The sequence below is a fragment of the Stigmatopora argus genome, chromosome 16 (assembly GCF_051989625.1).
Source record: "Stigmatopora argus isolate UIUO_Sarg chromosome 16, RoL_Sarg_1.0, whole genome shotgun sequence".
NCBI classification, from domain to species: domain Eukaryota; kingdom Metazoa; phylum Chordata; class Actinopteri; order Syngnathiformes; family Syngnathidae; genus Stigmatopora; species Stigmatopora argus.
Genome location: NC_135402.1, coordinates 1,244,136 through 1,265,927, shown reverse-complemented (window position 1 = coordinate 1,265,927; position 21,792 = coordinate 1,244,136). Strand labels below are relative to the sequence as shown.

General features: G+C 41.2%; 3 protein-coding genes and 2 long non-coding RNA genes across 6 annotated transcripts in view; 2 read left to right on the top strand and 3 right to left on the bottom strand.

Annotated features, from left to right (window-relative positions):
• LOC144090513 (uncharacterized) overlaps nt 1-2,041 on the top strand; it is a 23,729-nt gene extending 21,688 nt beyond the window's left edge. The window contains exons 8-9 of the long non-coding RNA XR_013305420.1: nt 726-856; nt 1,850-2,041. This is a non-coding gene — a long non-coding RNA (uncharacterized LOC144090513). The remainder of the gene's footprint in view (nt 1-725; nt 857-1,849) is intronic.
• The window catches only part of slc38a9 (solute carrier family 38 member 9), a 9,588-nt gene extending 5,375 nt beyond the window's left edge, over nt 1-4,213 (bottom strand). Inside the window, exons 1-7 of the mRNA XM_077622019.1 lie at nt 3,866-4,213; nt 2,757-2,899; nt 1,570-1,699; nt 854-972; nt 709-772; nt 527-620; nt 282-452 (exon numbers count right to left, since the gene is read on the bottom strand). Of these exons, the coding sequence (XP_077478145.1) occupies nt 282-452; nt 527-620; nt 709-772; nt 854-972; nt 1,570-1,699; nt 2,757-2,854 (676 nt within the window). The 5' untranslated portion in view covers nt 2,855-2,899; nt 3,866-4,213. The remainder of the gene's footprint in view (nt 1-281; nt 453-526; nt 621-708; nt 773-853; nt 973-1,569; nt 1,700-2,756; nt 2,900-3,865) is intronic.
• On the top strand, nt 4,135-14,291 carry LOC144090514 (uncharacterized). Of its 2 annotated transcripts, none has more exons than XR_013305421.1 (3): nt 4,135-4,175; nt 4,428-4,565; nt 13,626-14,291. It is a non-coding gene; the product is annotated as an uncharacterized LOC144090514 (long non-coding RNA). The 2 variants fall into 2 exon arrangements; XR_013305422.1 differs by lacking the exon at nt 4,135-4,175 and adding an exon at nt 4,187-4,330.
• On the bottom strand, nt 10,465-12,709 carry purg (purine-rich element binding protein G). The gene has a single exon (XM_077623476.1). The coding sequence runs from the start codon at nt 12,417-12,419 to the stop codon at nt 11,331-11,333; it is 1,089 nt and encodes a 362-aa protein (XP_077479602.1). The 5' UTR covers nt 12,420-12,709; the 3' UTR covers nt 10,465-11,330.
• On the bottom strand, nt 13,939-21,792 carry il6st (interleukin 6 cytokine family signal transduce). The gene is made up of 17 exons (XM_077622015.1): nt 21,579-21,792; nt 21,198-21,276; nt 20,703-21,005; nt 20,467-20,614; nt 19,718-19,875; nt 19,492-19,646; nt 19,243-19,405; nt 18,742-18,824; nt 18,290-18,545; nt 17,970-18,140; nt 17,808-17,909; nt 17,560-17,703; nt 16,904-17,044; nt 16,529-16,625; nt 16,089-16,170; nt 14,662-15,761; nt 13,939-14,474 (listed from the first exon to the last, which is right to left on the bottom strand). The coding sequence occupies exons 2-16, from the start codon at nt 21,259-21,261 to the stop codon at nt 15,198-15,200; spliced, it is 2,631 nt and encodes an 876-aa protein (XP_077478141.1). The 5' UTR covers nt 21,262-21,276; nt 21,579-21,792; the 3' UTR covers nt 13,939-14,474; nt 14,662-15,197.

Sequence of the window (21,792 nt, the reverse complement as noted above, 5' to 3'; positions counted from 1 at the left end):
ATATATTTTTTAGATTTTACAAAATGATTTTTGAACTAAAAACACAGATTTTTTTTATTAATAAATTACAAATATTGATTTAAAAGGGGGGAAATTAGGAAATTTAATATACATCTATACTCTTCATTTGAATTTGATCCTAAAACAGAAAGTCGGCACTCATGATTGACTTTCCCGGGCCACACAAAATGATGCGGCGGGCCAGATTAGGCCCCCGGGCCGCCCCTTTGACACATGTATTCTAGATGATTCAAAACAATGAGGACTTTAATGTATCTTACTGTAGATAAACTGCCCCGTGTTGAAGAGGAAATTGGACATGAGCACCCAATACACCACCATTGCTCCAATGAGAGACACCATGGAGAAAACCAAGCTGGACCACTGGCCAAACTTGCCAAAGTAGTAGCGACAAACATCAGGAAATTCCCAGTCTGACGTGTCCACGTAGGCTGCAAAAAAATCCCCAAAAATCAAAAGTTGCGTCAAATATTTGGACGTCTCCACACTGGATTCGGAGACTTACTTATCCCCTTTGGCGATTTAAGGACAATGTAACAACAATAGAGCATCAGTAAGCCGGTGAAGATGAGGATGACGATCCCCAGAGTGAATCCAGCCTAAAAAGGAAAAACAAAACAAACAAAAATCCATCATATTTCACGAGATTGACCGCGTTTGAATCCGAAAATGTGTCAAACTCATCACCTGTTTTATCCCCCAAGGTATGCTGAGAATGGAGGTGCCCATCATGGTATTCCATATTGCAAATCTGCAAGATGGCGGTCCCAGGTTAAACACGCAATGTGCCGGGCAAGAAACGGATTCGTGGGAGACATTGAAGGGGGCTTACATGGTAATAATGCTGGGGTTTTTCGACGCCTGGTCTTTTCCCGACATCTTAAAAGCCGTCCCAAGGGGGCTGTAGATGTAGATCTCTTCCGTTCGGGGGATGACATGGTTGGGTGGACTCTAAACAATGTGCAGAAGGATCAATTTCAATTAACACTTATTTGATAAAACCTTTCAAAATGACCTCGCCCCTCTAAGAGAACTATTCAACTAGCATAAAAGGGAGTTTGATTCGGTTTTTTTTTCTTGTCTTTTCAGTTTTGTGACCCTTTTCTGACCTGTACAAAAATAAAGCGCAATATAATCTCATTTTCTTGTGCTTCCCGAATAGTTTCCTAAATAAGAGACGCTTGAAGCATAGATAGTGGTTGTTGTGAGACAGCCAATGAGAGTCCAGTAGAGGGTAGCAAGATTGCAAAGTGAGAATCAATGGAGCCGCGGGAATTTCAAAATAAAATAACGGGGAAGCGGAAATGTGTTGGCTTTTGGGGGGATTTTGTAACTTGGATCTTGTTTTCGGAAGCTTTTGTAACCTGAAAATTTCGTAAGTAGAGCTAGAACTGTTTTTATAAGAGGATGATAATGAAGTCGAGCACCTTTTTGAAAGACAATGTGGCCTCTCGTATGACAAACGTGCTTTAAATGATATTTTCTCCAAAGATTTTTCCGAAATTGGCCTGTTTTTTTGGGTTGTAAACGCACGCCGGCGACACCTACCAGGAGCCTATCAGAAGATCCAGTTAATTTGCTATAGTAATGCACCCTGCTGTTGAGAATGGCCGCCTCGGCCGACACGCGCTCTTGCGGTTCGTCATCTACGATGTTTCTGGGCTCGACGTAGAAAGGTCTGGAAGTACAACAACAAACAAATCAATGATACTTCAGTTTTCTTTGTTTGTTCCTTTGATTTAGGCACATGATACATCGTCAATTTTACAATGCTTAACATATAAGAATGGACTTGATCTAATCTCTGTTTTTTTGTCGTTTGTTTTAGGCTGACCTTGAGTCAAGATGCTGTTTTAAAGATGACAATTTCAAGAAAACTCAACACGACAACCGCCGCTAATGATCATTTTCTTTCAAATGGTCACATGGTATTGACACGCAGATGTGACTGAGTGGGAGATGTTTAGAACGTCACTGGGAAATACCTAACTGGATTAAAAGATGACGTGGCGCAAACGCATTAGCAATCCCGTGTCAAATCAGTTCCTGGAAGGCCAGCTGGTAGAAAGCAAACACCAGAAGAAATTTCAGTCGAGTTTTCTATGGTCGATTCTTAGCCCGACCTTATTTATTGACTTTAAAAGTGCGTAGCTTTAGCGCTGGCTACATTTTTCCAGCTAACTTTGGATTTACTTCAGTGTCTGTATGTGTATATTTTAAAGAAACAAACCAAATTCAGACTCAATTTCACAGAAGACAAGCCCGAATAAACATTTGGCCTAATCTCGTCGGAACGGTCGTCATGGCAACTTGTGTTTTTCGTTGATGACCTTACACTTAATCAACAAATCGTCAAAATCCTGCGGCTTATCAGGAGGAAACCAATGACGCGCGTCCGAGAGCACTGCTTACCTTTCAGCTTTGATAAACATAGCATCGCAAATGAAATAGATATAATAGTCTCATCAGACATCTGTATTGAAAATTCTTTATCCAAGTGACGCGATAATTTCACATGAAACGCGGATTTTGAAAACTAGCAGAGCTTTTTCACATGAACGAATGAGGTGGTATAGTTGGTGGTTAGCTTCTGATATCAAGGACGAGAAATTGAAAGGGATCAAAAGTGTCATTTGTCAAATATTTGTTTTGAATTAATTCATTTTTCAGGGAGGTGAGGAAAAGGACCATGTGGATGTGTTTTTGTGGGGGGTTTTTTTGGAGTGAAGCCGCACCTTTTAGCTCTGGAATCCAGCGAGTCTGTGGAACCTCGGTGCGAGAAGCTATCTCCAGCTTGCTCTGAGCTCAGCAAAGGCCGGTAGTCGTTCTCCATGATGCCCGTCGTCCAGCTGCTCTAGCGACTTGGAATTTCCATCACCTGACACGGACAAAGGTATCATAAAGTCAACAAATGACTCCCGGCCGGCTCCAGCGCATACAAATGATCTACCGGTATTATAAAGTGGTCTTGCTGGGTCATTTAAGGATATTCAAGTAATCTGGTCAAATATAATGCAATATAAATTGCAGACACCCCCCCAAAAAATTCCCACGTCAGTTGTTTTCCAACATCGCTAAGCCCTATATCCTATGAATAAGATTTTATACATCATTATGTGAATTTTTTTTTTTTTAAAGTGCTTCATGACTGTTCTGTGAAAATCTGTCAAGTCAGCAGTCTTCTGACAAAGACTGAATTTTTAAAGACACCCAAGAATCAGTGCCATTTTTTATTTTTATTTTGCCAATAAGGGTGTGGCGCAAGATTTTGGAGTATTGTAATTTTTCTCCCGGTATTTAAAGATTTTATGACAATGAATCTGGAGGTGATCTGGAAGCTATAATATGCATACATAAATCCAATTGAGTTCACTGAAATCATTTTAGACAAGAATGAGAAGCAATGCCACCTATAATCGATATGATTTATCTCCTGTCTGCTTTAAAAAAATACGATTTCCAACATGAGGCCAGCCATCGTGATCAATAAAACCAACAAAGGAAACAGCCAAATCACGTGAGAATTCTAAAACCCAGCTTCCTTATTGACTTCCTGACTTAAACCAATGCCCTAGTTGACCGATACTGGCCATTGAATGTCCTAGATAAGAAAGAACAACATATTTTATTGTTGTTTTTCCTCACACACAGACTAAAACACATCATATTACCCTTTTATATCATACTCCCCCCAAAACTTTCCAAATCCCGTTATAAAATTCAGCCTATGCCGTTTTTTGTCCAAGCAAGACCAGTACCAAAACACAACAAATCAATCAAAATTCTGTACAAAAACAATGCATTAATCATTTTCACGATTGCTATTTGATGAGGAAAAACTTACCAATGTGCAGCAAAAATCGTTGTCGTCTGTCACAAAATAGTAACTGTGCAAACGTAAACGTGTCAAAAAGTAGAAATCCTATTTGCTTCTTAACACATAGACAAATGCGTTGTACTAGTTGTGGTAAACAAATGCGTTGTACTAGTTGTTGTAAACAAACGTGTTGTACTAGTTGTGTACTCCTTCTACTATTTCCGTCTATGTATTCTAATCTCGTTTCTTCTTCGTTGGTTTTTTCTTCTTCTCTCATTTCTTTTTCGCCGAAAACACTCCTGCCGTCCCGTGGCAGCCACGTTATTGCCGTATTGTCGTAAGTAATTTCTACTTTATTCATACTTTGCGTACTTTAATTTCGAGACATTTTCAAACTTCACGATCGTTAACGAGCGTTGAGCGGAAACAAACAAGAAAAAATACATATTTTCATCACGAACTATGAGAACGCTCAGGCCAATTTCTTCATTTGTGAGTTCCGTTGATTTGTTTGTAATCAGTGCAAGGTGCGGACCATGTATTCATTCATTATCGTTTTTATTCTAATGTTTTCCCTCTCAACTTTCAGGCGGATGCAATATTTTAGGTGATTTGTACACCGTAAAGAATTTTTGAGCTTCATTGCACTGGATTGATTCGTAAATAATGGTTGGACATCGCTTTTTCATCATTTGACCACACATGTGGTGAAGGCTGCGAAACACAGGTAAGCGAGTACATATTTCTACAGTCATATTTGCATTTTCTGTGTTATTATGGAATGTATTAATTGGGAGGAAAATGAATAGGACATTTTTATATTGATTGTGAATTATGACTGAACTAAGTAAGATTCAAATCGATTTATCGTACAACGCTAGGCCTCGTCAATGTGTTTGTTTTTAAAAATATATTCATCGAGATTATTATTTCTTTCTATTAGCATGTGTTTTACCAAAAACGTTTAACATCGAGGATTCAAACATTGTAAAATAATTGATGTGTGTTAAAATATGAAACGGACTCCATCCCACTCTTGATAATTTTGGAAAACATTTAATCATCAACTTCCCCAATCAAAAAACAAATAAAAATTCACGCCCAAAAAAATAATACACATTTTTCCCCCAACATTTGTTTCTGGTATACATTGTTTTCCCAACTGAAATAACATTAGGACAAATTAATGCTTCATCTCCCATGAAACCATTTCAACATACGAACATAAAATTAATAGTGAGCATTTAAATATGTTATAAGATTGTCTCTCTTGGGCTATGTAACTATAAGTAGACTTTCTTTTTAATTTATTTTAACCTTTTCAAATTTAAAAAAATTGCAGATTTTGAAAATAGCGGTAATGCATCAATTTAACTATTCTTCTTGTCTGATAAAGCCTTTTAACATGCATTTTGCTCAGCACCTTTATAATATAACATAGCACCATTACCCCCCCTAAAGTGTCCATTTTTCTTTTTAAACTAGGACCCAACCCACGGCATGCATACTCTAAAACGTTGCTGTCTTGCTTACCATTTCTAAACATATCTTCATTTCAAATATTACAAGGCAAGTAATGATTATTGATAAAATACTTTACATCGAGAGGATGAACTAGTACAGTACAAAACATGTTGGATTGTTATTTTTTTTAAAGTCATCATCAAAAGGACTACAGGACACGGCAATATACGGAACATTGACCTAAAATGTACACTTCTTAGCATTATTTTTTTTTCATGTCACTTCATATTCAAACAAAAGCCAAATTTCTAGTTCCACTTTCCAAAACTAAACAGCAAACAATCACTTCTTCTGCATGTAAACATTCACATGACAACCACGAATACATCGACACTTTGTCAACCATCTCTGTACCTTGTTTGCACTTTTTGATGGTCAATATTATAATAATAATAATAAATATTAGAACACTATGAAAAGCACTTTCAACGTTCCCAACTGAAAACGACACGCGCCGAAAATGGGTAGAATTTATAGTCGCGTTGTAAAGGTACTTTAAGGCATCCGGGTTGGAAATATTTTTTGTTAAAAGCCCAGATTTTACTCTAACATTTGTTTTTTTTCCGTCAATGTCCAAAAAGTAACCGTTACAATGACGGAAAATTAATTCATTCTTTCGCGGGTACACCAAATTTTTTATCATTCCCATAAATTAGCTTCTGTAATCTTATTTGTTGTGCTGTCACAATCATGTTCCATTTCATTTTTGTACCATTTTTAGTGTAAACACAACAAGAACAAAAGTATAGACCAGGGATGTCAAACTCATTTTTTTGTTGCGGGCCACGTTGTAGTTTCTATTTCATGTCTTCCAACTAGGCTGCCAAAATTAATTGATTAATAAATTGACAGCTTTTTTAATCGTGCTGATCGATAGATCATTTTTGGACATTCAAATTTGTACAAATCGTCTGCAATTATTGATTTAACATGAGCAAACACAGGAAATATTCCCTATACATCTATAATCTTCATTTGAATTTTGTTAGAATTATTATGGAATATTGTATATGTGTTGTAAGCATTTTTTAATAAGAAACAGAAAGTCGGCACTCATGATTTACTTTCTCGGGCCGCACAAAATGATGCCGCGGGCCAGATTTGGCCCCCAGGCCGCCACTTTGACACATGTGGTATAGACGATCAACCCATATGTTTAACAAGGTCATCAAAAACACATTTATATGCAATTTATGTATATTATTTTGTCTTCTAATAAGGTAGGGCAGGCTTTCTGAATTTTGGGGGTAAATGTTAAGCTAAAAAAGTGTTTTAGACACACTAAATTCAACCAATTTGTTATTAATATTTAGCCTAAATCAACACGCGCAGTGCAAAAGATTACATCGATTATGGTGTACAACACCGTTCTTAATGTTCATCTGTATTTTTTTAATGTTATCTTTTTTATGGTCATAAATCAAATAACTCACCCTGTCTCGCCCCCAAATGATTACAAAGCAGTATGACCAAAAAAGTGCAAATTTTCTTTAAAGAGCTTTTTTAAGAGCATATTTTGAATTCAAACAAACGATTCTGAAGCAATTTTCATGAACTTTGTGCTCCAATCTCAACAAAATCTTTCATTTGAATTATTGGCCGAAGCTCTTTCCGAATCCCGCAGTCTGTAAAATAATGATTACTAATCCATTCGTGGATTTAATAAATAATAATTTTCTGGTATTTGTGCTTAAAGCTACTCTTTCTAAACTTTGACTTTGTATTCAAAATAAACAATTCTCTTCCCACGAAAAGACAACATTAGCACAAACTCAAGTGTGCTTACACGTAATGGACGAACCAATGAAAGTAAAGTAAAAGTCTATACTGACCTTAATCATTTTTGTTCTTCCACCAATATCACATTATTTCATATCAGCACTCAACTACACGGCAAAAACGTCAAGTAAAAAAAAGAACGACAGTCTGACCCGGACTGTGCGTCTTTTAAAAGTTGATTTTAAACCAAAATCCGTCCATTTTTTTCTGTCCAGACATATTTGTCAACAAAAATGATGCGCTTCATTATTTTTTGTGTAGTCATGATGTACGGATATTTGTAAAAACACATTTCCGTATTGGCCCGAATGTAAGACGACCCCGATGATTAAACCACCTCCTCTTTTCTGAGACTCAAGTTTGAAACAGGTGTTTTTGAACACCAAATTCAGTTTTTATACAGAAAATAATGAAACTACATCTGCAACAAATGTTATTTTGCCTCTTTCAAATCATCCCAAAACTCCTATATTAAAATCTGAACATTTAAATATGTAAAGTGCAATTACATTTGTAAATGAATGGCTTTTGCTTTTGTTAATTTACATTTCAAAATCTACCGTGATAAAACAACAAAATTGCAATAACTGCATTAACCATCACAGTGTTCTGCATTTGCTTTAAAGATATCTGGCTCCATCTAGCGTTGTGATATGGGTATAATGTCTTCACCCCGAATGTAAGACGACCCCCATTTTCAATGGAAAAAAAACCCACCGTCTTATACTCGGACCAATACGGCATATGTCGCGCAAAACTCGTATAGTATATTGCATTCTGATCTGACTTTCTACATGTTAATTAGCAATAACAATAAATCCATGCATCATTTTGCCCCAATATACAATATATTTTCCTCTAGTACAAACTTTGGTCAGCGACGTATTATACCGACTCATGTCTGAATATAAATAATTATCGCCCCACCAATCGCCACCTCCCTCTCAACACTGGGTTAAAGATTAAACATGTTAAAAAACTAAAGTCGATTCAACCACTTCCTATTTTTAGACTTCTCGTTTTGACAAATATTTAACTTCATTGCGGTCAAGATGCCACTCCGCCCTCAAAACTGTACATTAAAAGTCTACAATGGGCGGGGATTATTACAATTGTTTACATATTGGCATCAAGTAGCGAGTCAGAATTACCCCCTCCTCTTTTTCAAGCAGCTCATACGTATACAGTACGTTATATACCAAGTGCTTAATGTACAGCAACGACTGCGATTCAAGTTCTAAATAAAAGCAGCACTTAAGATTTCCAGGAAGAAAAACACAAAAGACACAGACTTAAATACAGGTTTTACGGTAACTTATCAGTTCTCGATTGGCTGAAAATAGTCGGAGAAATCCCAAAACATGGAAGGTATGAAAGCCCGTGGTAGCAGGAATTTGAGCCCTTTCGATGCTTTCGGTTTTTACGCTAAGGTTACTCAATTCATTCCTTTTTTTTTTTAATATTTCTATTTTTAAATTATTTTTTAACTCTCGTTTCTGTTCTTTTTCTTCTTCATTTCCACGCTATTGACCTGAGCTATCCACCGTGGGGCAAATTAATATGGGGATCAGAAACGGGTGGAAATATTAGCACCGCGTATTGATGGATTTTGCAACGGTTTCAAGTTTTTTCTGTTGGATTGAATTCCGTTTTTAAACATTCAAGTGCTCGTTCGTAGAAAACGAGGATGTTCATTTTACAGTAAATGTGGTGAAGCGTTAAAACGTCTCGGGAGGGCGTGGCAGATCGAGTCTTGTTGTCGTTCGCAGATTCGGAATAGTTTTAAAGGCAGCGTTGATTTGGAGATCGGTTGCTGAGTTAGCCTCAAATGAACGGAAAAATACTCAACTTAAAATGTCTCGTCTTCTCGTAATTTGGAATATTTTCTTTTTCTATGCGTTTTCAAACATCGCCCATATACTTATTTTAAAGGTGCCACTCTAAAACATATAGACGTACACACAAATGCGTTGTTTTTGCTCGTTTTGGTCTTCCGCCGACGACAAAAACCGCAAAGAGGCTTCGTGAGACCTGTTTGGTCAACCTGCCCACAAGGAAAAACATCAATCGCGTATTAAAGCAATTAAATGAAATGATTGTAAAGCGTAATGCGTTCACTAATACCAGTTACGACTGAATTTTAGGATTGTCTATAATTTCAGCAGTGTGGAATTCCTCCAAAGAAACCAGAAACAATCGTTCCGCTTCCAATTTGATGCACCGTATTTACTCGCATATAAGCCGCACCCTTAAAATTGCCTTAAAATCGTTGAGTTTTACAATTTCTCGCGTATAAGCCGCCCTCTGATTCTCTCCATATTCATGCTGTATATTAATAGGCAGTACAAATGTGTTAATCTTAAGAAAAAATCATCACACGTACTATTTCTGAAAAACTGTATGAAACAAAAGCGCATTATTTGGGTCAATATCATAAGGAATTAATTCATCCAGTAATGGTTGTTTTCTTACTGCAAAACAGAAAATAACCAACAAATAGTAAATGTTACTTTGCCGATATCTACTGGTGAAAAAGGGTATAGCACGTCTTGATTCAGTCATCATTTTTGTAAACAGCTTATATGCGAGAAAATACGGTAGTTGTTTTTTTTTTCATTGCAACTTAGGGACAGAATAGAAATATAAGACCTATAATATTTATACCAAAAATGTTCATGCTAAGTGGAAATTTCAAGGAATGAATCTCCGATGGAAAACTATTCTTCAGGCACACTACGTTGTCCATCTGATTAAAGTTGAGAGCATCCTCAAAAAGCGGCGCTGTATCAATTTTAAAAAAATACAACAACAAAAAAACACAGCGCAGACAACAGATCATTTCCAGCCATTTCATAGCAGCTTGTAGCTTTAGCTGATACAAAACCAGCTGCTTTGGCTGTTATTTACAATAAATAAATTGGCAAACCCCCAAACATTTACTGAATTAACCTAACAAAGGGGGTCAAATAACAACCAATGATCATTTTTAAATATTTTTCCACATATATGCCATGTAAATGAGCTAAAAACGGCATTTTTCACCAAGTCTTTACAAACTCCGCCTTTGGAATTGGTTCAATTGTTTACATTTGAAGGGGCGAGCAATATAGCTTAAAGTGATAAATGCTAACTAACGTATTGCACTAGCTAGTAAGAGAGGGGTTCTGTCGGGGTACCCCGACAGATGAGGAAGCTAGAGTTAGGCCTAAGGTTTAGGCCGGAGCAGGGATGGCCAAGTCCGGTCCTGGAGAGCCCCTATCCGGTCCAGAAGCTTGAAATTGATCCGGATGATTTGATTCAGGTGTGTTGGTGTAGGGAGACTGGATTGGGGCTCTCCAGGACCGGGGTTAGAGGATTGCCCAGCCTCGAGCTGGCGAGGTAAGAAGTTAGCGTGAAAATTGCTACATATTTTTAGGTAGGCGGGTCCATTTTTACACCCCGCCCACCAAAAAAAAATACATTTGTACTACCTCACTTCTTCTTAGAACGTCTGGAAAGGCCATATTTTATTCAGTAGCGCACTTCTAAACAATAACTTTCCTACACACACACACACACACACACATTTATATATATTTTATATATAACGTCTGGGGTTTAAGAAACTCATGATTTCATTGGATTTTAATTCTTTAGGTCACGACTAACAATCAATACTTTTTTTATATGATTGGCCTTGTGATCTGTTGACTTTTTTAAAATTTAAAAACAAAAAAAACTTTATTAGCGGTCTTCATTTTGAATTTGAATTTGGAAAAATAGCTTAATTTTGGTCATAGCTTGCGTTCCAGGAATCCAAAGTGACCCTGAATTTCAGATTAAATAACCGAATTGGATGGGCAAGTAGTGAGATGTAGCAATTAATCGATATTTAGACCCACCTCACTGTAATTCATTCACGATCCAAGCTGCTTATCCTCACAAGGGTCATATGTATCTAGTAGATTTACATACACATAGACAATGTTTCATTTCGATTCTTCTGCAGTATCACCGTTCATATATTCTTACTTATTCATTATTGACAGGCGCATTCCATTTTTTTCTCATTAAGGGTATTTGGATAAGCTTTGCAATTCTCCACATTTACCGCTTTTAAGACTCCGTCTCAATAGGCTCGGGTTCGGATCCCATTCACGTAAACGGGATCCTCCTCCGTCGTCCTCGCCGCAAGGTCGCCCGTCCTCGTTCAGTCCTCCTGCTCGTCGCTGTCCTGCCGGGCGTCCGCGTTCTGCTCTTTGTGACAGTTGAAAATTCGCCGCATCTCGTCCTCGTAGCGGAGGAAATTCTCCCCGAAGCGTGCCCATGCTTTTAAAGGGACGGTGATGGTGTTCCGGTAGGGCTGGCGCACCTCGCTGATCTTTAAAAAGACGCCGTAGCGGTTGGAGCCCACGTCGAAGTAGAACCTCTTGTTGTCCACGCGGAAGGACGCGGCCTCGGGGAGCTCGGGGCCGTCGTCGCCAACGCCAACGCCGCCGCCGCCGCGGAGGGTCCCGGACGGGGCTCGTCCCTGGCCGCGCTCCTCGCCGTCGCCGTGACCCTCGCCGTAGTCTTCGATGAGCTGCGAGAGGGCGTCTCGGAACTCGATGAGCCCCTGCGCCGGCAGCACGATGGTCTGCTCGATCCCCTGACCGTAGTAGCCCATGGTCCCGTGGCCTTTGCTGACCGTCTGGCGGATGCGCAGAAACCTCCCCCGCTGGTTCTCCTTCAGGTCCAGAAAGTACTTCCTGTTGTCCCTCTCCAGGAATTCGCTCTTGAGGACGCGGTGCGCGTGCTCGTCCGACGCCGCCGAGCCGGTGGGGGATGACGCCGACGCCGGCGGCGCCGGCTCCGGCGCCCTCCTGCGGCCCCGCCGCTCCTCGCCGTTGGCGCCCGGCTCGTCCGGCTGCGGCGCCGGCGCCCCCGGGCCTCCCCTCAGCCCGATCCGGGCGTAGTAGTCGATAAAGTCCCCCAAGCAGTAGCGTAGCGCCGGCGCCATGGACATGGACAGGGTCAGCTTGCTCTTGCGGATGTTGTCGTGGCGCCCTCGGCCGATCCACACCTCGGCGATTTTCAGGAAGCGTCCCCGCACGCTCTGCTTCACGTCCAGGTAGAAGCGTTTCTTCTGGATGTCGACGCGCTTGGAGGCCAGCTCCTGGATGTCGCTGCCCTGCTGCGACTGCGACTGCGGCTGCGGCTGCGCGTACTGCTGAGGATACGGCGCTCTCTGCAAAGGCTCGGACGCGATTTTCCCCCTGACGCCTCGCTCCATTCCCCTGCAACATCCGTCGGCCAGCATGCTTGGCTTTCCAGGTCTACGCGGCCCCGGGGCCAAAGCGACGTTCCCCCATCCCCGAGCGGCGGCGAGCGCCTTTATTCCGACATCTGCCGAGGAGCCGGGAGACCGCCGGGCCGCGGGCCTCCGATGACCCGAAGATGGCAGCCGGTGGCAGGCATCGGCCGATGGGCGCCGCCGCGTCCCCCAAAATAAAGGTCAAGCGCGACGATTCGGCGACGGGAGGAAGGCGGACGTTTACCTTTTTTTCTCGGTGCCTAAATGAATTGCAGCAAGCTCATTGAGGGAGACGGAGAGAGGGAGAGGGAGAGGGAGAGGGAGGGAGGCGGAGGGAGGGAGGGAGAGAGGGGGGGGAGACAGCCAGGGAAGCGGCCGACATGAAACGGGAGGAGGCGTGCGATCTACTACATGAACTCGATGAACCCATACACCCACCCTCCCGTCCTGAGAATACCTCTGCGAAAGGTTTACGTGCTCACTGTGGGAAACAGCCGACATTATGCATGCCCACCACGCCTGCAGCACTACCAAAATAAAACGTACATTTAAAAAAAAAACAATTACTGTTTGGTCATTTTTTATATTTTTTATTTATATTTTCTCGCATATAAGCCGTACTTGTCACAAAAAAACATGACCGGACATTTCGTCGACGGACAATTCGTAAGGTTAGTGGATAGAATTAGGGTTAGGGGATAGTGGTTAAGGTTAGGGGTTAGGGTTAACCTAAACTCGACCTCGCGAACAATTGTTTTGTTGCATAAATAATTTGTTGAAAGCGATCAACCAGGTAATCTCTCTCTCTCTCAAAATTATAATCATGAGAGTTTTTACTTCAGATTTTTTAAAGGAACTTTGACTTTAAAATAAAAGGCAATAAATAAAACAAAAATTGTCCGTCGACGAAATGTCCGGTCCACGAAGTGTCTGGCGACGAAGTGTCCGGCGACGAACTGTCCGGGTACCAAAAAAAAATGCCTGAATCGAGAGTACGGCTTATATGCGCATAAATTAGGCTTGACATGCACGAAACTGCCAAGGTGACGAAGGCGAAACGCCATAACGCAAGACAATGCGGCCGATATGGTCATTTATTTCAAAATAGAGAAATGATAAACGGATAAAACGCTTAGCAAAATTTGTTTTGATGTCTATGAATGAAATTCAAGAAACATTTAAACTAACTTGTACCTGCCTTTTCTCACTCAGGGCACCGCCATCTTACCAAAGGATGAAAAACGAGACCGCTACGGACACACTTCCTGTTTGTTCTGCTCACGTGAGTTCCTTTTTTAATTTGTCTACAGGCAACGATTCATACAGTATCTCAAAATTGCAAAATTCAACGATTTTAAGGCAATTTTAAGGGTGTGGCTTATACGCGAAGGCGGCTAATATGTGAGAAAATACGGTAGATTCCACACAAACGCATATTTTGACAATAAACTCAATGGTAGAACATTTTGCCTAAATACAAAATGACCATATTTTAAGTTGCACCAGCCAAAGAATAAACAATAAAAAGGGAAAAAAATATATATATTTCGCATTTTTTGGTACAATATATGATTTCTTTATTGAGTAGTGAAAGTCCCCAACCTGAATGACTGCGTATACTTTTTACAAATTTAAATCTATACATTCAAGAAACATTTCCTTGTCCTTCATGTCACATTTTGTTCATTCAAAAGTGTTCCAAAAGGCATTTTCTTAACAAGAGCAGATTTAATGGGGGAATATAGTGTATAGAACAAAACCAGTTGTCCCCAAAAGGACCCGTTTGTCAAAGTCATTGTTTTAGTCATCGATTTATGTTGGTAAAGAAAGCAAGTCGGTCCACGAGCTGCCCTTTGTTGGAAAGTTTCTCCTCAAAAACGTGGGATGCCGGCGATGTAGTGACGTTACACTCTTCTGTTCCTCTTTAAAACAATTCCGTCTTTTTGAATTCCGGGATCATTTTCATCCTTTTTAGTTGTTGTGAACGATTAAGACGGATGATTTTTCAACAAGATATGATACGTGCACATCAGTATTCTGCCTAAGCACAATAATTCATACCTGTCAACCTCTGCCGATAACTGCCCTTATAAATGATTATGATTCCCCTTACAAACCCCCCAAAAACCTTACAAACACCGTACAAGTCGTACGGTGTTTGTAAGGTTTTTTGGGGGGTTTGTAAGGGGAATCATAATCATTTATAAGGGCAGTTATCAGCAGAGGTTGACAGGTATGATAATGCTACATTTTGAAATGACCTAAGACGTGAAATGGACATGCGAACATTAACATGTAGCATGTTATTCGTCACATTAACTTGAGACCCCAGCAGGGTGTGTTAAAGAGACTGTAAACTCACAAGTAAAAAAAAATACATCCATTGTGGGATTGGGCGAAAGTAAACGATAATTCGACATTTTTTCGGCTCTTAATGTCAAAGTAAAAAAAATACATCCATTGTTGGATTGGGCGAAAGTAAATGATAATAAGTCGACATTTGTTCGGCTCTTAATGAAATGTTTTTTATCTACTCATTTTTCGCTAGCTTAAAAATGGTCTCCATGTTGTTTAGTGCATTGTGGGCTAGGTTCTTGCTAACATGGAAAACCAACTGACCTATAAAGTAGCGACACAAAGTCGGACTTTAAACTGGCCTAAAACGAATCCTGGCAAAAAAAAACGATTGGGCGCGGCCTCGTTTTCAGCATTTATCTTCAGAAAGTTTTCGTGTATTTAGAAGCAAATCATCAAACTGAGTTTACAGTCCCTTTTTTTGCGTTCTCACTGCGGCCGATAGCCGCCTAGCTGCGGCACGTAGCTGGAGAAAGGCTGTCTGTCCTCGAGCGTTTCCCGTCCTTGACCTTCCCCCGAAAGACCGTCGGGATCCTCCCGAGGCTCCGCCTCCGTCTCGTTAGACTCGGCGAAGCCGGCGCCGTCTCGGTTCCACGCTCGCGGATCTTTGCCGCCCTCCGCCGCCAAAACGTCCGGGTTCTCCTCGGAGTCCAAGAGCGGTTGCGTGGACTCTGAGCGCGCAAAAATCAGCTGCTGGGGTTGCACGCACGGGGTCTGGACCTTGTAGCCGTTGGAGGCCACCACCGAGGAGTACTGGACGGTGCCGGCCGTGGTGTCGGCGGCGTCGGCCCCCTCGTCGCTGTCGGAGACGCTCTGGCGGGGCGACGACATGCAGGAGGAGCCTCCGATGCCGCTGCTGTGCTCTTCCGACAGATATTTGTCCTTCTTGAGGGCCAGGCTGCCTTTGTCTTCCTCCGAAACCGATTTGCCGTCACCGACCTCCATGTCGAGCACGCTGATACCGGAAACGCAGTTCTCCTTTGGCGTCTCCGGCTGCGAAAGAACAGCAATTTCAAAATTTAACACCGATAGGTTCACCAGTAGGCATTCCTAAATGCACACCGTCATAAAACAGACATCTAACCGGGTTTCTTGCAAGGACTAGCGCTTTGTGAGGTTAGCATCTTCCTTTGGTACTTTTAACGTTAATATTTAAAACAAGGCAATTTATTAGAAATGTTGATATTGTTGGAAAAATTGTTTTTCGATGAAATTACGTCTCCAGGGCGAAATAAAATGTGATGAGCATAGCAAAATGGTACATACAAGCATTTTTTTTTTAAAATGATTTACTATGATTATTTGAATGACAGTCCTTACTTGTAAATGATAATCAGGTGACCAGTTTCCAATGGTGCTCATTCTGGGGTTGGGAATTCGAGGCCACAAGTTTCTCTTGATCCTGTGTGACATGAAAGATTACGATTAAGTGCGGTCATAAAAGAGCCAGCTAGAAAACATTTTGATTGGCAGGCTATCCTCCGAAAAAAAAAAATTGGATTTGACATCAAAAGGAAGAGATCTATAGTTCAATTCTTATTAGATATTTCATAGAGCGCTGATGCGTCACTAAGGAAACTCCCTTTAATTGAAAAAAAAATTGAATGTGACATTTGTCCTTTAACAAAGTCCTTTTAAGTCGAACAATTGCCTGAATGCGGAATACTGATCACATATACAAGTATTTCTTCCATTTTTTTTGGACTCCTTGATAAGATAGATGCATGTATCTGAGCAGTAAGCAATCCTTCCGTACTTACATGTCTCGTTTGTAGATGCAAAGAGCCACGGTTAGCAGAAACACGAAGAGGAAACCGACGCAAACGCCGACCACAGTCATCTCAATCTCCCCCGACGCTGTAGAAAAAAACACAAAGTGTTAGTCAGGACTATTCTACCGCTAAATCAATGAGTCACTGCAGCTCTATGACAAAAATGAAGTATATATGTAAAAAAATGAAATTGAAATCACTAAAAAGGAACAGCTTATCCGTTAGATTTTACTGTATTTGCACTTGTCTGATCAAACTGAAGTAATTCGCCGCCATTAACGTCCAGAAACGTCAACTATGTTTACTATGTGCAAATTAAGAGCTGAATTTTGGAATGTTTGTGGTGCAAGTTGTCCCACTCACCATATTTCTGGGTGGAGAATGAGAGGCTTGTGCCATTGTAGGAGCCCACCCTCGTCGATATTTGAATCCAAGTGTCGTACTTGGTGTTGGCCGTCAAGGAATCCAGCACGTAGGAGTTGACTGAAGCTGGCACGGTGATGGCTGAAAAGAAGAAGAAAAAATGTTTGTAGACAAAATAATGGTGCAGGAAACATTTGGGGAGGCTTATCTGTCAATCAAATCTGTCAGGAAGGCTCCAAAATGGCTGGCAACCAATGTTCCCTCGAATTTTTTTGTTTGTGAGCAACATCATCATTGCTCGTTATGGGCACACACCAGTATCACACCTGCCATAAGCAGGTGCATGTCTACTACACATAAATGATTTAGTCATAATAAAATGTAATGATTCATATCTATGAATGGACGGCCCGGCGGATGAGTGGTTCGCGCGTCGGCCTCACAGCTAAAAAATAAAATAAAAAAATTGGAATTTTATTTTGTGCGCTCCATATGATTTGCTGTGAGCAGAGAAGACGAGAGTAGTGCGCTAGTGCGCAATTGCGCACGCGCGCAGCTTAGAGGGAACATTGCTGGCAATAGACGGTGGTTACTTACTCTGAAATTAACTGTACTTTATTTTAATGTAAAGATCTGAAAAATATATATTTAAATACCCTTTTCAACCCCGCTTGAATAGAAAATGGTGTAGTTTGTGATGAAGCCTCGCCGTTCGTGAGGGGGAATTTCATTCCACGTGAGTTCTGCTTCATTTCGTCTAGATGTATCTTTTAGTTGAACGGAAGGACCGGTCAAGGGAGCTAGAAACAAACAAACAAATTAAATACACCATGAATAAACTATAACTTCATGCGGTACAAATTGCCAAAGTCTTCAAGAAACATTGAAGATATTTCAAACGTACCCCCTTCCTCAAGAAAAACTTGCACCATCGTTGGTTTTCCAGTCCACCCCGAGTAGATTGGGTACACGGATATGTTGTAGCAAAAAAACCTCTCGAAGTGGTCTGGGTTTGGGAAACGTCAAATCAAACATTTTCTCTCGGCACATCGAAAAAGGAAGTTACCTTTCATCATAGTTTGGTGGGTGCTTCTGTTTTCCCTCTGCCAGTTGACGCCATCAGGGCCCATCCACTCCACCACATATTCCGAAACAGCCGTATTTTTGGGGGGAGTCCATTGGACGAAAAGTTGGCCGCCTCGTGGCTCCGCCTTGAGCTCCTCCACGGGCTCCAGCTCTGAAAGACAGACGGCGATATAAGTCTCGTTCTTGCCAGTCAAGAGATTTGAGACCACTGCGGATTGATTTGGGGGGGCGGGAGTAGTCTAAGACCAGAACAAACATCCATGGGTATTCTGAAATCTGTCAAATGAATCCACTACTTACCACGTGCTTTTTCTGGGATTCGCAGTGACGCCTTTGGAGACTCCCCCATGGAATTGATGGCCGTGACGTCAACTATCGCACATGTATCGTCGGGGAGGATTATCCTTTTTAAGACTGTGAAATTATGTCCGGAGAAGCCGTCTGCCTTTGACCCGTTGGTGAGTAGTATACTTTCCCATGATGTATTGCCATCGTTGTTTCGGGTTTGGAGCTTTAGCTTGAAGCTAGTTATCTTTCCATTTGAAGACACGGGATTCTGTCATGGCCAAGTAAACGATTGGACATCATTTTAGGAAGATTTTTAATATTGCAGTTTGGTTAAACACATTTCTTGCAACTATGCATTTGATAGATTTCATTAAATACCCAATAATGCAAATCTGAAGCGTACATTTTCCACCATTGCTACGTCTAACAATATGACATGACCACCATAAAATCACGAAACGTACCTTACAAATAAACGTCACTTGTCGCTCATTGGCGCGTTCGCCTTCTGTAACAATCTTCCACAAACGGGGTTTACTTGTCGGTTCTATTTGAAAAGAGAAAAAAATTATAAGAAATCATAAAAAATGATTAACACTAATATACTTTCTCTAAAATAATCGGACAATTTTCCCCAAACATTTTAAATGTTAGTCTACGTTCTAAACCAGCGTACTCACTCGAGCTGCTAAAGAAATGAACTATTGATAAATATGTAAGCAGTACACAACTGAAGTGTCCAAGATCAATGTATCACTTAACGAGCAGCCGTCACAGATCGTTTACCAGCAAAGATACGCTCATTAAAGTCAGATACTACGAGTGTTCGAAATAAAAGTATTGCTTCGTCCTGCCGCGTATTATCACAACGTCGCTAACCAGCAGACTGGATCAAATCTTGAAGTCATGCCATCTGCCAATAGTAACGTAGCAATCGACTGGTAGATCGCGTTCTTGATACTCACTGGATTCCGGTGTTTTCTGGGTGAAATTGGCACTCCAGGCGCTCCAATAGCGAGAGCACTCCTGAACATTTTTACAACGAACTTGAGTGATATAAACGGTGTCGGGTTGTAGTTTTTGGAGTCTGAAGGACCGTATGTCTTCGACAGTCTCAACATCGGGTTCCTAAATGAAATCAAAAACAGAAATCAACTTGAACCCCGTAGACCTTCCGTGACCAATCTTGGCGCCGTCGCAGAACGAACACTCACCTTACTCCAAACGTGAGATCCATTTTGGGAGTACCTGATTTGGTATCTTAATCTAACATATGCACTGTGAATTGAGTGATTCCACCTTATGAGAAGGGAGCGGGGAAGTGTGCTTTCAGCAATGACTTTAACGTTTGAAGGGGGGTCTGTTTTAGCTGTAATGAAAGGAACGCTAATCACGTACAATCCGGTGAGCTGTGGCAAACATTATTATTCCAGATCTTACCGAAACAGGTGGCTTCTCCACTTAGCAGTTCAGACTTTACAGAGCCCAGTTCATTCTGAGCCACGACATAGATTTCAAAATCCAGAGCAACGGGGAAAGACTCCATTTCCACCGTAGCGCTATTTGTTTGCGTCGTCTTATTATAGAACTGATTGGCGCTGAAAACCCAAACACAAAGTTAAAGACATTTACTTAAAGAGGCACCGAAGTATGTCTTTCCGGTATTTGAAACTGTGTCATGCGTACGATAGGTCAAATCGGGGTGTGTCCTAACCAATGTTCCCTCTAATTTTTCGTTGGTCTGGGCAGAAAGACAACCTCCCTGAGGTTGTGAGTGACATCATCATTGCTCGCTATGGGCTCACCAGTATCACACCGGCCATAAGCAGGTGCATGTCAATGTTCCCTCTAATTTTTCATGTAAAACATCCTGTAAAACACGAAAAACATAAGAGTGGACAGAGCTACTGCCACTGGCTGCCGCGTAAACGGCGCCATCAAGGGGAAAGGGGTAAAAAAAAAAAGTTTGGATTTTATTTACTGCGCTCCATATGATTGCTGCTGCGCAGAGAAGACGAGAGTAGCACAGCTTAGAGGGAACATTGGTCCTAACTGAAGTGTGAAATATCTGTGAATGCTATCGCGTTTGCCAGTCAGTTCGGGAGCTAAGAACAATTCGTGTCTAGGTTTTGTGTAAAATGCAGACAACCTCAATGTTTTTATATTCAAATGCAATGGAGTGTACTCACAGGACGGTTTTAACATGTAATGAATAATTGGTTGGGTTATGCTTGTTGTTCTGTCTTGGCTTTTCCCACGAGCACTTCAAGTTTTTGGATAGATAAATCCCCTCCTGAATGGCTATACAGGTCACGTTTTTAGGTTTTTCTGGAGCGTCTGAAATGAAAAGCATGAGTTGAAACATTTTAGCACATTCTGGAATCTGATAATAACATTTCATAACATGTTTTAAGAGGTTACTTACAGAGTTTTGTCAAGAGGATCCCGTGCATGAATTTGTTTTTGTTCATTGAAATATAGTTAGTCTTTCTCTTGCATCGGCAGAACAGCCATTCCGTTTTGTTGTCGTTTATGGGGATGGTGACGGCGAGTGCGGAGGCGTTGAGTTTTGTGTACTGATTTGGAGGGATCGTATCTTGGGACAGACTCCAGTAGAGGTCATCGACCGTGGCTTCGTTTGTGTCTATGATCGCACATGTGGCTGTGAAGTTAGTGCCAATCTGGACATATGGAGACTGTGGCGTTACCATCAAATGGCTTCCAGTTTCTGAAATAACAGTTGTTTTGACAGTAAGAAGCAAAACACAACCATTTTGCATTACGAGACTGAAGCAACAGAAAAATGATTGGCTATGTAAACCTGTGCCCAATCAAAAGTTCCTGCACCCCCCCATAAACCCCCCCACTCTCGCCATCCGAGAAATATTTTTTTCTAGATCCGCCCCTGAACCGCACATACCTGCTGAGGACAGAACAGGAGCCAAAAATGTTAGAACCAACAGCTGGATCCTTGTCGTCGACATCGTGGTTATAGAGCACTATCAAAAACAAAGACGATCAATCATTCAATTTGACCATTTTGACGTGTTCCAACCTCTGCACCACCGCAATTATTATTACTAAGGCATCACTTGCCTCCTAACACAGTTTTGACGCCCGTTATAAGCTCGTAATTACTTGATATTTTTCTTAAAAGTACAATCAAAGAGTAAAAACATAGAAATTGCTACACAAATGTTCGTTTTGAAATCACCTCACCCCATCGACCCCCTCGCCCCCCCCCCCCCCCCTTCACGCCATTTTGTTTCCACAGTTTAAAGAACAACATGTCATGACTTACCAATGTTGTGACGGTATTAATCCTATGAAATCATATCATTATTGTCGTTCGAGTCGTGTTATCTTCAAAACAAGTTGCGTACGTGCCATCTTCTGGGTCAGGTCTCCCCTCCTTGGCTCGTCTGCGTTTTAGGACCACCCATTTCCCGTCAAGGGAGCTTGTGTCGTAATGGCCGCCGGTCTGACTAGATCTCACAAAAAAACGGATGCACAAA